This window comes from Trifolium pratense, linkage group LG2 (assembly GCF_020283565.1).
Source record: "Trifolium pratense cultivar HEN17-A07 linkage group LG2, ARS_RC_1.1, whole genome shotgun sequence".
In the NCBI taxonomy this organism is placed as follows: Eukaryota; Viridiplantae; Streptophyta; class Magnoliopsida; order Fabales; family Fabaceae; genus Trifolium; species Trifolium pratense.
In genome coordinates, this window is record NC_060060.1 from 35,118,944 (window position 1) to 35,134,696 (window position 15,753).

Below are 15,753 nucleotides of genomic sequence, written 5' to 3' on the forward strand. Positions count from 1 at the left end.
TATTACACTAATTTTTAATCATTTTAGTGATTAATATTGCCTTTAATATAGGTTATATCGCATAGGTCCATGTGTTTCTAATAATATTATTTTTCAATAATTTTAAATACAAAAATTATAATTAAAAATTGTATTATTATCCTTAGAGCATAACTTAGTTGATACGAATACTATTTTAAAGAAATATTGTGTTAAAGTACACTTTACATTATAATTGCATCAAAAATACAAGAGTGTGTGTTGATATATATATTTTTTAAAATGAATAACCCATAAAACATAGAAAATCACAATTTATACACAAATTAAACACAAAAATCACTCATCTACCAAAAACAATAAACACAAAATCACTCTTTCTTCAATAATTATTGAAAGAAAATATATTACAACAAAAATTGATAAAATCTATTCATCCGACTGACTGAAAATAAAATAAAAATCAATGAACAAATAAACCTATATTTATATCCCCTCCTCCATTGCCTGTGGAGTATAATATATCTACATGAGTACCACATTCTCTATCCTTTGGTTTTTGAGGTAAGAAGGAAGGTTGCTTCAAATTTTCATTCATAAATGACACCAAAAATTCAAAAAGCATCGTGGAAATTAATTAGAAAAGAAATCAATTTCTCATCTAAGGAGAGATTTTGTTTGGCATCCATTCGCCATCTGTTCCAAAAACAAAAGCTCCTGCAATACCAAAACTAAGACATGTTCAGAATCTTTTTCTTTATAATTAATATCGAAAGAAGTATTTTTTAATGGAGTTAAATGAAAACTCCAAATAAAAACATTCAAAAGTGTTAACGTTTTCTTTTTATAAATACTGGACAGAACAGTACAGTACAAGACAGAACAGCACAAGACAAACGTTTAAGGTATTGAACAAACTTTGTGTTGTACGATGTTTGGTGGACAAAAGGTTATTTTGGTATTTTAGACAACTTGTGCTGAGGACAAAAAGTTGTCCCGTGGTTCTGTGGGGGACAAGAATTTCAAGTTTTGTCCTGTCTCTTGGCCCCCAGTTTGTCCAGTACCAGGAACAGTTTTAAAATCAAACACAGTACAGCAGGAGTTGTCCTGTCCAGTCTCTTATTTTTTAGCAGATCAAACGCACCCTTAATTTTTTAAAATCTAGAGAACTATTAACATAGAAAGAAAAGAGAAAAAACAAAAAAAAAGACAGAAGCGCGAATTCAAAATTTGAAATTAAATCAAGGAATCTGGAGAATAATTTACCTAGAGTTGGCATAAAAAATGAGAGCACAGCTATGAAAGTAACCTTAAGTGGCAAACCAACTTTAAGTGTATCTTGGATTTCAATATGACCAGTGGCAAATCCAACTACATTTGATGGAGTTGAAGTTGGAAGCAAGAAAGCAAATTCAGATGCAATTGCTCCTGGGATCATAAGAAGAAGAGGATGTACATGCATAGTCCTAGCTATGTGAAATAGAAGTGGAATAATAAGTGTGGCAGTGGCATCATTAGAAGTGATAAATTCAGTAATGATACTACTAATAAGACTAACTGCAGGAGCAATTGCTAAATATGGGGCATCTTCTAAGAAATCTAAGGCTCTTGAAAGTACATCTGCTAGACCACTAGATTGAACTCCATCAGCTAAAGCAAAACCAGCTCCAAGAAGTAAAATGAGGTTCCAAGGTAATTTCTTGCATTCATTCCAATCCATTATTTTCTCACCCTCTTGTTTTCTGTTAGGGATTATGAATAGTAATACAGCCACCATAACCTATAACAAAGATTTAAAAATTACGAAGGAGATCGAACCAATGGGACCTCAAAATCATGATTCAATTGGTAAAAAAATAATGTTTCGTTTAACCAAACTCCAATATAATCGATTGAGTTGGAGGTTGAACTGTATCAAGTCACAGTTCAACTCCAGCTCGTTTTAGTGAAACCATATTTCAATATAATATATTGGAATAAAACCGACCAATGAACTGAGCGATTCTCAATTTAATCGATTGAACCGATTAGTTTAGTTTGATTTTTAAAACTTTGTCTCAAAGGAGATATGTGGTACTCACACTGACACTTCCATCACCAACAAGGTCATTGAAGAAAGATCCCCATCCGGGTATGTCATCTGTGATCCTTCTTGTCATCCATAATACGATAAGCAACTGCATTTTTACAACACTGTTTGTTAATTATTGTGTTTGATGATTAAATTAAATATAAATTCATAATTAGAGATGCATACCCCAAACACGGACAACACCATTTTCTCGGCGAAAGACATAGGACCTGCAAATACCAATTACACAATTATAAAGACATTAGCTTAATTTATCAGGTCCAAATGGTTAACTTGTTTAATTTTAAAATAGTATTAGAGTCTCCTCTATAATTCATTAATTTCATTCCCGGCTTTAATTATTTTTAGATAGATTATATTGCAAAAAGAACACGATTAGGCAAAAATTACTAAATTAATTTTGTCAAAATTGAAGTATTGAAAGACACGTGTAAAATTGTTTGCATTCATTGTATTGTTTGAAGGTGCAGTTAGCAATTTCAATGGGACAAGCCATTTCACACAATTCCAGTACAATCTCTTTCAAGTGTCAACCAATTGTGTTTCTTTTCTTTTTTGGCATAATGTACCAAAGCATATGGTAGGGTAAATAGGGCAGGAATTATGCTAAATGAATATTTTCCAAATACAAGTCTTTAATTTTATTTCACAGATTAGATTTAATGATTTATTTTTTTAAGAATGCAAAAAGAATTGAGTGGAAAATTTATTAAATTTAAGCTATGTTTAGAAAACTATTTTTAGATTTTTTTAGATAAATTTACACATTTACATATTGAAACTTTTTTTTCTTCATAAATTGAGTATCTTCTGCGTGCAACTGCAAAGATTAATTTTTCGAACTTTGTAGAACCTAAATGGATGACAAATTCTCCTTAAGAGTTTTAATACTGTTATATACCCAAGATAAAGATTAAATTCATGACTTTGATTAGACTTTGATTAAACTAAAAGTAATCTACGCTATAGTATCTTCTAAATGTTCTCGGCTAGATTGAAACATTTTAGATAGACACTAATGGATCTATATTTTTAATTAGACTATTAAATTATTGATAAAAATGTAGTCAATTGTCTATGTTGGGAATTGGATTCAGTAAAGTCGAATTTACCATGCAGTCACTTTTTAGCCGTCAGATCTAATCGATATATTTTGATATATTCATCCAAGGGTAAATAGTTAACTGAATGCATGAATGCACCGATTTTTGACTTCACTCAATCCATATCCAATTGTCTAACTATTGAAATCAATTATTTCGTTAAATTAATTTAAAATGGGAACGACTAGGACCTACTGGTTTTGTAGGTCCAAGGTACCACTGGTTGAAAGTGAAACATGATGACACATCACACATCCATGGCACATTGCAATGGACCTGATATACCCATGTGGCAATAATAAAGTCACATAATAAGTTTCATAATTAAGAAAAAGACACATAAATTACATAAAAAAACGACACATAAGTTTCGGTTGATCACATAGATACACGTAAGGAGAAAGGGAAGAAGTCTAGCTAGTTTTCTAGACCTTTTATGTCCCCTTTTCTTTTTAATGAAAGTAGAAAAAATAATAGCATTTCATTAAAATTTAAGGGAAAAGCTAACGTAGGGCACATGTTACTATGTTAGTAATTTAAAAAATAAAATATTTTATAATATTTAATTCACTTTTTAAATTTATCACACGTTAATTATACAAAATTTAAGATAATATTTCAACTTTTGAATTATTAACATTTTAAGGCATATGTTAGCAAAACCCAAAATTTCCCATCAATCACAGTTTTTTAATTTAGAATTGATGGTCTAAATTAAATATGTATTTAGACAATCTGATCTATTAATTCAGATCGGACGATCCACAACTGTAAGTGCGTCCGAAAAATCCATTTCCAATTTGATGGGTTGAGGGAAGAATTTGAACTTAGAAATTTAGCTTCTCCAAACTTATTACAGCATTTCATTTCATTAAGTAAAAATTCATGATGTAAAAAAGAAGGATTAAGAAGAGGAATTAACTTACCAAGAGCTTCTAAGTCTCTCTTCAAGTGTGCTTTACTCAAATAAGAAGAGAGAGCCCTTGCTGTACCCTTCCGTAAATAAAGTAAGCATACGATACACCAAAAGCATATAAGAAAAACAAAAGCTATCGGAAAAGCAAAGAAGAACCATGTGTTGAAACTTATTGGTTTTGCACCAGGTGCAAGACTCTTCCACATACCAACCAATATCAGATTGACACCTGTCCCCGTCAAAGTACTTATACCACCAATTGGCACTGCATAAACCACCGTAAGAACCACCGCTCTACTGAATTTATTAACCAGCTCTGATTGCTCCGACGGTGGTGGAAGTCGCTGTAAAAGACCTGTAGCCACCGGCATTAACATGACTGCAGCTGCCACGTTGTGCATCCACATACTCACAAAGAATGACGTGGCACATAGACCCAATAATAATAGCGCTGGATTCAACGGTTCCCCACAAAACACTGATGTCACCTTCACACATCATATCGTTTCCAACCAATCATCAGACTCGGTCGGAACTACAATAATATTATTTTCATTTATTTAACAATAATAATATAATTAAATTTAAAATGACTCATTTTTTCTTGACAAAAAAACATGGCTCAATTTTCCCACCTGGCGTGGCGCTATAAATAAATGCTGTCCTTCCATCCATTAATACATACTAGTAAGGGCCATGGTAATAATAGTGTGGACATTGTTTAAGCATAATATTTCAATTTTTAATGATCTAAATTCAAAGTTTTCCATAAAAATTACTATTCACTCCGTCTCATTTTTTAAGAAATATATTGACTAAATGCACTACTTATATATCTTGTTTTGACCGTATTTTTTTTAAATATATAAATATAAATATTATCATATAAGATTTTGTTTAATTGTAACAAAAAAAAAGATTTTGTTTGATTTGTTTTGACGAATATTTTCAAAATATCAAATTTTTTTAATTTTTACTAATAAACAATTAAAAATATTCGTAATTAAAATTATGTATTGGCATACGTGCAATTGTCGATGAATTCTTATATTTTGAGATGGATGGACTACTATTTTAAATTATTAAACAATGTTTTTCCATTGCTCCTTATCATTTCCACATAAATAAATTAGTGTCTTTATTCATTTTTATTAATTAGTACTTCTTCTATAATAAAATATAAATAAAATTCACTTTTTTAAATTCATTAGTCAATCAAATACTTAATTATGCAATAGACCTAAAAAAATATTTTAGGTATATTTCGTCACATAGAAAATACATGAGACGGACTAAATTGTCCGTATGAAAATAGATATATTAATTTGATATTATTTTTCTTAGGAAGGCAGAATTGTGAGAAATTAAATTGAATATTTAGTAGTAATAAACAAATAATCATGTTTATCCATCCAATTCCAAAAGATAATCAAGAAGATATAGTTTGCCTAAGCTTCAATTATTATTTTTATAGGCAATAATAGAGGGAGGGATGACTGCCAAATAAGTTTCATATGAATGAACAAAATTTAATTTATAATAATGTAACTTAAAGAATAATAAAATGAATATTAAAACTTACGGTCAAGGCTAATCTTCTATGAACGTTGTAACGTTCAACGGCGAGAGCAAGAATGAAACTTCCCAAAACAAGAGTAATAACATCATCCATGTAAGAATGAGCAACAGTATCAGCTGAAGCAATTCCAAACAGAGGGAATAGAAACAGAGGACACATAGATGTAACTGGAAGTGGTAAAGCAGAGGTAACCCACCAACTGAAAACCCAAGCAATAACAGCTAGCATGTTACGGCTACTTTTAGGAGCATCGAGTTTGACAAAGAGAATGATGAATAGAGATAATAAAGGACCAAGAATAACATAGAAATTGTTGAGGGTGAAAAAGGATTTTAAGGTGAAAAAGTTGTTGTTGTTGTTCTGTGTTCTTTGGAGTGGAAGAAGTGGTACCTTAAGGTTGTGGTTGATGTTGGTGTTATCATCGGAAATTGATGTTTCAGTGTGTTCTGTCATTTTGGATAGGAAAAAGGAAGTGGCAAAGGTATTTGCAGTTTGTGCAGAAGAAGAGGAATGATTGTTAGTAAGGTTGAGTTTTGGCCTTTTATTTCTCATTTTCTCATGTGACAGGGGAAGGAGTGGCCAAATTTGCTTCTCATTTTTTATATTTTTATCGTGGGAATTAAATTTGAATATACAGTAGTTTCTACCAAACAAAAAATTTAATTTGAACAAAGTAATAATTCATAATTTTATTTAAAAAAATTGGTTTTTTTTTTTTTCCCACGTTTCCCTTTTATTCGTTGAAATTGAAGTATGACTCAACAAATTATAATATAATTTTTTACACATGTGGTATTTATTTGGAAAAGAGGTTAATAGGTTACATTTTTAGGCGATTTGGATGGGATATATTATATACACTGCTGTTTTGGAAAGAGAAATCAAATCAGATCATATTATTGTTAGTAGTCATACATGTTTAGGATGCAAATCTCATTTATTCTTCTAGAAATTTAGAATTTAACAAATTAATTAATTGTGAATTGTGATTACTCCACCTCAATAGGAGCCATGCAGCGTCACTTCGGATAAGGGCTGTATATCTGACTACTCAGCATTTCCCTGTCTGTCTATGATGACTGATTCATATCTATTTTAATTTAACAATATGATGATGATGATGATAAATTAATAATCAACTCTTTATATCAAATAAAACCAAATCATCTATTTGTTACCCCACAAAATGTGTGTTCGCCACAAATAAATTAAATGCTATTTGTATGGTGCTACTTGCAACAACAAAAAAATAAGGGAAATAATCAAATTGCTTAAGCTAGCGATTGGAAAAAATGGATTTTATTTTCCAAACACTTGAGAATTTGGGGACCATTAAAATTGAAAATAATATTTGCTAATTATTTTTTATTTTTTTGGTGATATATTTGCTAATTATTGTATACAAAATGAATATGGTTACTTGACGGTTGTGTCTGGCGCTTTTGAATTGTGATATACACATCCATCCACAATGGAAATTGAAAGCGAAAGAACCATTATAATATGGTAGGTAATTGTGTCCAAAAAAAATGCTAGTTAATCTAATGTTGGTTTAACTATTTTAATGTAAACATATAAAAATAACCCAGACACAGGTAGCCATGTGCGCAACTAAATGGATGAATTTCGGGAGAACTCAGGCTCGATTCCTAGATAGAACAATTTATTGGTTAGACTTTACTTATCTCGCGGCCGAACTCTGAACTACTAGGGTCCCTTTCTCCTATGAACCAGAAGGTTATAAACAAAAAAAAAATAGATAATATTATAATCAAACAATCAGATGAAAAAATAAACGCCGAATATTATATAAGTGAAATAATCTATAAATTTGATAATGTATTAAAAAAATTGTTTATAATGTGGTGTGTAATTCACATAAATGATTGTTGGAAGCTCAATATAATAATTCTTAAATTTCTTACAAGTCATAACTCAACACAAACTACAATATCATTCATAACATCAAAGTAAGTTTAAGTAGCCATTCAACTATATGGATTTCAACTCTTAATATAACATTATATGAAGACTAAGACGACACAAGATATATAAGCCATCAAAAATAATGCTTTTGTTGTACTAATTTATCTTAATCTTAATCGTTGGTATTAATTCTCTAACTTTTAAAAGGAGAGGGATTCAATAAAACATAGTTCGACCATGAGATAAGTCAAATCTAGCAAAAATTTGTATCTACCAAAAATTGAATTCGTATTTTTTCGAACAATTTATCCTATAAGAGTTTATTAACCATTTCAACTCAATGTCTTAAGCCCAATAATCATTTGAGATCAATATTTTGGTTTCAATTTAATGGTTAATTTTAAAATGTTTTAATTGGGTATTTTTATATTATTTTTATTATCAGCCTAGTTCCAACGTGTCACCTATCTTTTTTTAATAATGTCTTCCAATAATTTTTCCCCTTGAAATTAAATTAGAATTTTCTATCTTCTGCAAAATTTGAAAAGTCTAATTTATTTCCAATTTGGCTACCTGCCTACCACAGGCTTTAAGCAGGCCTTTATGGAATATGGCCCAAGAAATATAATAAACCAGACTACACATAGATATAAAAGCCTTTTTTATTGGAATGTTATTTCCTTCGGAAAAAAATATTTATTTCTCCCGCTCTTATGCGTTTTCATTTTTACTTTTTTATTATTTAAGTGGCAGACGTTATAAAAATGAAAATATTTGTAAATGCAATTTGCTACTTTTCGGACGTTAAAAAAAAAATCTAGACTTAAATACAGTTTTACCCTCCTGTTTTAATTAAATCGGAATTTTTCCCCCTGTTTTAAAATGCGGACTTTTACCCTCTGTTTTATAATATTTTGGATTTTGCCCCCCCTAAAATTCTGCTTTCGAGTCTCAACTTCAAAGCTTCGCACAGAACTCAATTTGGATCAATAATTCACCAAACTGATACCGAAATGACCGTAGTCGAGTTTGATTTTCACAAAATCAAACTCCACTAAATTTGGAGTTACAGAGAGATATTAATTACCGTTTTAGTGAAGGTATGTCCCCAAAATTTGCACAAAATCTGCTTTCGAGTCACAACTTCAAAGCTTCGCACACAACTCAATTTGGATCAATAATTCACCAAATAGATACCAAAATGACCATAATCGAGTTAGTTTTCCACATAATCAAACCTCACTAAATTTGGAGGTACAAAGAGAGATTAATTACCGTTTTAGTGAAGGTTTGTCCAATTACTAATTTTGCAAAAATCTACTTATAACCTTCAAATTCAACATCGTCTACCAAACACATCGTAACTCCAAATTCGACGAAATTGAAATGACAACAAGGGTAATTTCGTTAGCTTTTCCGACATGTAAATACTATTAAAAAGTGAGCTACAAGGTGAGAGACATGATAAAAATACCAGTAGTAGTTCCATACAATAATTAATTTGGACAGACCTTCACTAAAACGGTAATTAATCTCTCTCTGTAACTCCATACTTAGTGTAGTTTGATTCAGTGGAAAACTAACCTGATTGCAGTCATTTCGATACCAGTTTGATGAATTATGGATCCAAATTGAATTCTATGCCAAGCTTTGAAGTTGAGACTCGAAAGCAGATTTTGTGCATAATTTTGGTGGGGGCAAAATCAAAAAAATTATAAAACAGGGGGGCAAAAGTCCGCATTTTAAAACAGGGGATAAAATTCCGATTTAATCAAAATAGGGGGAAAAAACTGCATTTAAGCCAAAAATCTAATAGGTTTTCTTTGGGGGTGAAAAATTCATACGCATTGTTCTACTTTAGGTTTTGAAATTTTAATGGCAAACAAAATTGTTTTTGAAAATAAAGTATTTTGAAATGTGAAATTTAAAATACGATTGCAATGTAAATGCACAAATTAAAAAAACTAACATACATTCATACTGAACAATGAAATCAACAAATGACTAGCAACTCTTAAAATCTAACTCAACTCTACAAAAATTGAGAGAGAGAGAGGTCGTGGTGGTTCCGCTGAAAACAATTTTTATACGCCACTAGGTCTTCTAGAGGCGACGACGGTGAATTACACAAACAACACTAGAGCAAAGAATCTCTACATCATATCCGTTACGGAAATTAAGAATAATGTGTTAATCATTTTTTTTTTTTTTTTTTTTTGGTATAGTAGAGGGCTAACGCCCAAAGGAAATGAAACTACATAGTTAAACGAACATTCCTAGGCATGCAAGCCCCAGATATGTCGTGAAAAAGAATTCTCTGAAGCTCCCTAGGGGGAGACTCGATAAAATGAACATCAAAAGAACTTAGAGAGTAACTGAAATTAGCAAGCCAATCGGCGCTTTTGTTTCCTTCGCGCCTAATGTGTGACAAATTAACTTGCCAATTTAAATCCAAGAGTTGTCTGATACGACTGACCAAGGTGGGTATGTTTCCTTTAAAGTTGCTTTTCTTTGTCACCATATCAATTAAGACTTTAGAGTCACTTTCAACATGAAGATGCATGATCCCCTCTCTACGAGCAAGGTCTAGTCCCAGGTACATGCCCCACATTTCCGCATGGAGAGCATCACAATTTCCTAGTTTTCGTGAGTAACCCTTTAGCCAAGTGCCATCTGAGTTCCTCAACAAACCACCACAACCAGCAAGTCCCAGTCTATCGTTATGAGATCCATCACAATTGAGTTTCACCCACCCTTCCCTAGGGCTTCTCCATCCAATGAACGTAGTTTCATGTTGATTATCACTCCACATATTGTGGCGACGGTTGTCAGTCTCTGTAGCCATCTTGAGAATAACATAGGTAGGGTCAGTTGGACGTTGAAAACCTTCTTCAAAAATTTCTTTGTTTCTCCATTTCCACAGGTTCCAGCATGCTACCATGAAAGTCGAAGTCCAATTTAGGTCATGAGTTCCATGGAAATTGTTGGTAATATTTTTGAATATCCAATCCCTGCAAGATAAAGAAAAAAAATTAGAACTCTGATTAGAAGGCACTAATCTAAGCCATACCTGTGTTGCACTAATGCAATCTCGTAGCACATGGATGACTGTCTCGTCTGCTGCTCCACAAATATTGCATAAAGGAGAAATACCAATACCCCATCTGCTCCTACGGTAATTTGTAAGGATACGTTCATGCGCTGCCATCCACATAAAAGTTTGTATTCTATGAGGTCCTCTCCAAGCCCAGATGGCCTGCCACTCCCCCTCTATAGAGTGAATATGACCACGCTGTATGTTGTAAGCACTTTGAATCGTGAAGTGCTTCGTGTTCGTTCCTCCCCACCCTATCATATCTCGACCATCCAACTCATTAGGGGGTGGAATGGCTAAAATCTGGTAGGTCATGCTAGTTGTCAAATTCTCATTCAAGTAGCTTTGGTTCCAGTCCCCTTCCGGATTCAGAATATCACGCACATTTAGAGTTGTATCAATGATAGTTTGGCTGCTAGAATTAATAAGCGAGGTACCATCTGGAATCCACTTGTCCATCCAAAAGTTGATTGTATTGCCATCGCCTAATTGCCAAACCATATTTTCTTGGAATTTATCCCAAATATCTGTTAAGGCTTTCCAAAGAGGGGAATCATAAGGTTGAGAATTTATGCTGAATCGGAGGTCTTTATTCCTACCATACTTGCTATAGAGGACTCTACACCACAAATCATTAGGATTAGTGATCAAGTTCCAGAGCATTTTCATAAGGAATGCCTCGTTCATTTGATGGGGGCTCTTGATGCCTAGACCACCATTCTTTTTTGGAAGGCAACAAACTTCCCAATTAATCAAATGTGGCTTGCGACGTTGATCAGTATCCCCCCATAAAAAGCTTCTTTGTATTTTCTCCATCTCATCACACAGAGTCTTAGGAAGTCTTAGGAAGTCATAATGTGTTAATCATTGCTTTCCATTTTTTTTAATCATTAATACACTTGTTAAAAAAAAAAACGAGTTGTTGGGATTTCAGGGGCGAAAAAATTAATTAGAGACAATCTTCATCTGTTGTATAACTGCAAAACTTTATTATATTATACTTCATCCGTTTCAAATTATAAGTCACTTTAAAAAATAATTGTTATAAATTATAAGTTGTTTGGAGAAAATAATTGTTTTAAATTATAAGTTGTTTTACAATATCAAAAAAATATTTAATACTAATTTTTTTTATACCTTTAACCATTTATTACTTTATCTTTTTAAAATTTTTTAATTCACCTTATTTATTCGATTTTTAAATGATAATTTTGTAAAATTACTTATAATGGAGAAAACTTATTTTTGCAACAAAGATGTACGGTCCAAAAAATTGAATGGAGAAAAAGACATCAACCACACACTTAGACAACTGATTAAACTTTCCATTAAAAAAAAATGGGGAAGAAATTTGATAGAACAATAACAAATAGCAAATTTCACGAAGGTATATAATGGAATACCATAATATGATCGACACTATTATTTATCGTTCGATTTTTTTTAACAACATTTTAAGTAAGTTGGGAAGCAACTTTTTTTGTTTTATTGAAGAATTAGGAAGCAACATTATAAACTCTATCGATTGAGTATCTTAAGAAGCAATTCAATTGGTTATTTATAGGCACTAAATCCCAATTCTACATAGTCAAAAAATATCATTTTAAGAGTATGGAGAGATGAGCCGAGATAGGAAAAAAAGTGCACCTGAATAGAGAGATCTAACGGTAAGAGAAAAAGAAATTGAATTCAATGTGGTTCCGAAATATTAGATTAAATTAAGTAAACTAATACTCCCTCCGGTCCTATATATAAGAAACACTTTGGAAATTTTTTTTGGTCCTTTTTATAAGAAACACTCTTTAAATTTATTCTTTATTAAATAGATAATATCTTATATACCCTTATTAAATTGTGTAAAATGCAACATATTCCAACGTTATGCATTAATTACACAAACACATTCTCAAGGTTAATTTTGGAATAACACATAACATTTTAGAAATTTTAATAAAAAAATAAGCCTCCTTGGTATGTGTGTTTTTCTCAATGTGTTCCTTATATATAGGACCGGAGGGAGTATAATTTAACGGTAAAATTAAATGGTACACCAGTAAGGAACCTGATAGAACTCTCATCCTAAAATCCATCTTTTAATTTATGTGAAATTATCAAAACAACTTATAATTTGAAAAAACTACAAATATAAAAGGTTAAGAATCATTATCAGGGAAAGAGGCATTACTACCAAATTGGTATAACCATTATTGTTTTTTTGTCAAAAAAAGAATATCTCTAGAAAGGATAACTCGGTAAAAAGACGTGGCTACACTTTGCTGCTTTCGTTCATTTCCTTCCTTGATTTCCCCGAAAAAACCCTAACCAAAAACAATTCAAAACGGCGATAATCTGAAAACAACCAACGCAAAATCCGTTAGCCTCACCGGCACCGGCAACCACCGATGGCGGATCTTCCACCGGAAGTAATAACTGAAATCCTTTCACTAGTTCCAGCCAAACATCTCCTCCGTCTCCGCATCACGTGCAAGTGGTGGCGTTCTCTTATCGACAGCACCGACTTCATTTTCTTCCATCTAAACAAATCTCGAGATTCCGTTATCATTCTCCGTCAACACTCGCGTCTCTACGAACTCGATTTGAATTCTATGGATAGAGTTAAGGAACTCGATCATCCTCTCATGTGTTACAGTAACCGCATCAAGATTTTAGGTTCATGTAACGGTCTTCTCTGCATCTGCAACATCGCTGATGATATCGCTTTCTGGAACCCTTCGATTCGTAAACATCGGATTATTCCATCTGAACCACTCATCCGTAAACAACCTAATGAAAACAACACGATAACTACTTTATTAGCCGCTCGTGTTTACGGATTCGGTTACGATTTGTTTTCTGATGATTATAAATTGGTTAGCATTTCTTATTTCGTCGATCTTCATAATCGTAGCTTCGATTCGCATGTTAAGATTTATACTATGAGAACTGATGTTTGGAAAACCTTAACAAGTATGCCTTATGCTCTATGCTGTGCTAGAACGATGGGGGTTTTTCATTCTGGTGCATTGCATTGGGTTGTGACTCGAGATCTTGAACCGGATTCGCTTGATTTGATTGTTGCTTTTGATTTAAGGTTTGAGATTTTTAGGGAAGTGGTGCTCCCGGGTACCGTGGATGGGAAATTTGATATGGATGTGGCAGTTTTGAGAGGTTTGCTTTGTATGATTGAGAATAGAGCGAAGGATGGTTTTGATGTTTGGGTTATGAAAGAGTATGGATTGAGTGATTCATGGTGTAAATTGTTTACTGTGGAACAACCGCGAGATATGAAATTGATGAAATCGTTGAAGCCTTTGGGTTATTCGAGAAATGGGGATAAGGTTTTGTTTGAACAAGATAGTAAGAAGCTGTGTTGGTATAATGTTGCTAGTAAAGATGTGAGTTGGGTTAGAATTTCTGGAATGCCTAATTCCATTGAAGGAACTGTTTGTTTTGGAAGCCTTGTCAAACCTAGTTTGATGGATCGAAGTGTTCAAAGCAAAAAACAGAAAGTTGGAGAGGAAAAGAATAAGAAGAAAAGGTAATATAACAGTGCTGATTTTGACAATTTTCACTCTCTTTTTTGTTCATATGAAACATGTGGTCTGAAATCTCAACATGTTTTGTTTTTGTAATGTTTGTGTGGCTCTGTCATTTTGTGAGTTGACCTTGACTTGAGCTAGACTTTTCTAGCTCCCGCTACAATGATTGAGATGAGAAAGAAAAGTCTAATGGAAGGGTCCCATTTTAAATTCTGATGAGTTAGATATTTAAGTTCTCATTGCTAGAATTAATTGTTTTCAATGTTGGATTGTGAATTGTGAAGAATTAAGGTCAGACTTAGTCTCAGAACATGCATTTTTTTTATTATAAAAAGATACTCATATCTGCTGAGATCTATGGGTTTTATTCTAAATTCCAATCTGACCCAGTTGGCTAATATTTTTATACTTTTTAAATTAATTAAATGTTTCTCATCTTTGTGTGATCTTTCTCGTTATGCACGCTTTGTTTTCTTACAGGGATGATTTCTTGTCCAAGGGATTCAAATTAACATTGTAAACGTTTACAAGAGATACAGCTGAAACTGGTGAACTGACAAATTCATGAGTTGTATCTATCTGGTTGACGGGTGTACTGAAATCCCGCCTTGGCTCACGTGGAAGAGACCAGTGAACCGACAAATTCATGAGTTATATCTAATCTGGTTGAGGTTGACGCCTATTGAAATCCGCCTTGGCTCACGGGGAAGAGTTGAGATGACCAGTAATCAATCCCTTCTTTAATTGTTAATTAATTTTGACTTCTATTTCCCTCCCTTGTATTGCCATGATTCTGCACCCTTTTGTTTTCTCAGGATAGAAGAGGAATACAGTTGCTCGAGTTTGAGTAACATTCACAGCAATGACTGAAAATATATATGTATTTTGCTGGTAAGTTGAGCAGTTGCTAGTAGGATTGTCTAGAAACCTTCTTTCCTTTCTCTGGCTTTGTTGTAATAAATTGAAATACTACTCCGGCTGTTGAAACTTTTGGCCACCTGCTGGGATGGTTATGCTCTATATGTATTTTGCTGGTTGCTTTGCAGCCATACCTGTACATTAGGTTGTAATATGTAAACTCAAAAAACACAGTTTTTGTTGTTCTTCAATAAACTCAAATACAGTTTTACTTGGATGGGATGTTTGTCAGAAGCATCTCTCTTCTGATGAAGAGGAAACACAATTTTTGGGTTGGGAAGACTCAACTGAGAAAATATTTGGCATTCTGTTCTAGTGCTCTGTTTAGTTTTCTGGAAGAAAGCTATTAGAGTTGATTTTGTCTCGATCAAAGCAAGGGAATAGGAGCAAGGTAAGTTAGCTAGGATACAGTGAGTATGTTTAGATTGATGAAATGAGATTGAATGAAGTTGAATGAAATAGACAGATGTTATATTCCATATTTTGGATTATTTAAAAAATGATGGAACGAAACTTTATCATATATTCCGTCTTGTTTTATGACTTATCCTCATCTTCCTTTTCCGTCCAATTTGTGAATATAGGATGGAAATTCAGAAACACCACA

At 32.6% G+C, this 15,753-nt stretch overlaps 2 protein-coding genes across 2 annotated transcripts; one reads left to right on the plus strand and one right to left on the minus strand.

The window, feature by feature from the left end:
• Window positions 1–339: 339 nt before the first annotated feature.
• Window positions 340–6,811, minus strand: LOC123908185 (tonoplast dicarboxylate transporter-like). The gene is made up of 6 exons (XM_045958736.1): window positions 5,673–6,811; window positions 4,101–4,578; window positions 2,237–2,280; window positions 2,061–2,156; window positions 1,246–1,759; window positions 340–696 (listed from the first exon to the last, which is right to left on the minus strand). The coding sequence occupies exons 1-6, from the start codon at window positions 6,219–6,221 to the stop codon at window positions 641–643; spliced, it is 1,737 nt and encodes a 578-aa protein (XP_045814692.1). The 5' UTR covers window positions 6,222–6,811; the 3' UTR covers window positions 340–640.
• A 6,046-nt stretch (window positions 6,812–12,857) lies between these two features.
• On the plus strand, window positions 12,858–15,363 carry LOC123908302 (F-box protein CPR1-like). The gene is made up of 2 exons (XM_045958907.1): window positions 12,858–14,227; window positions 14,709–15,363. Exons 1-2 carry the CDS (start codon window positions 13,092–13,094, stop codon window positions 14,746–14,748), a joined length of 1,176 nt encoding a protein of 391 aa, XP_045814863.1. The 5' UTR covers window positions 12,858–13,091; the 3' UTR covers window positions 14,749–15,363.
• The last annotated feature ends 390 nt before the right edge of the window (window positions 15,364–15,753 follow it).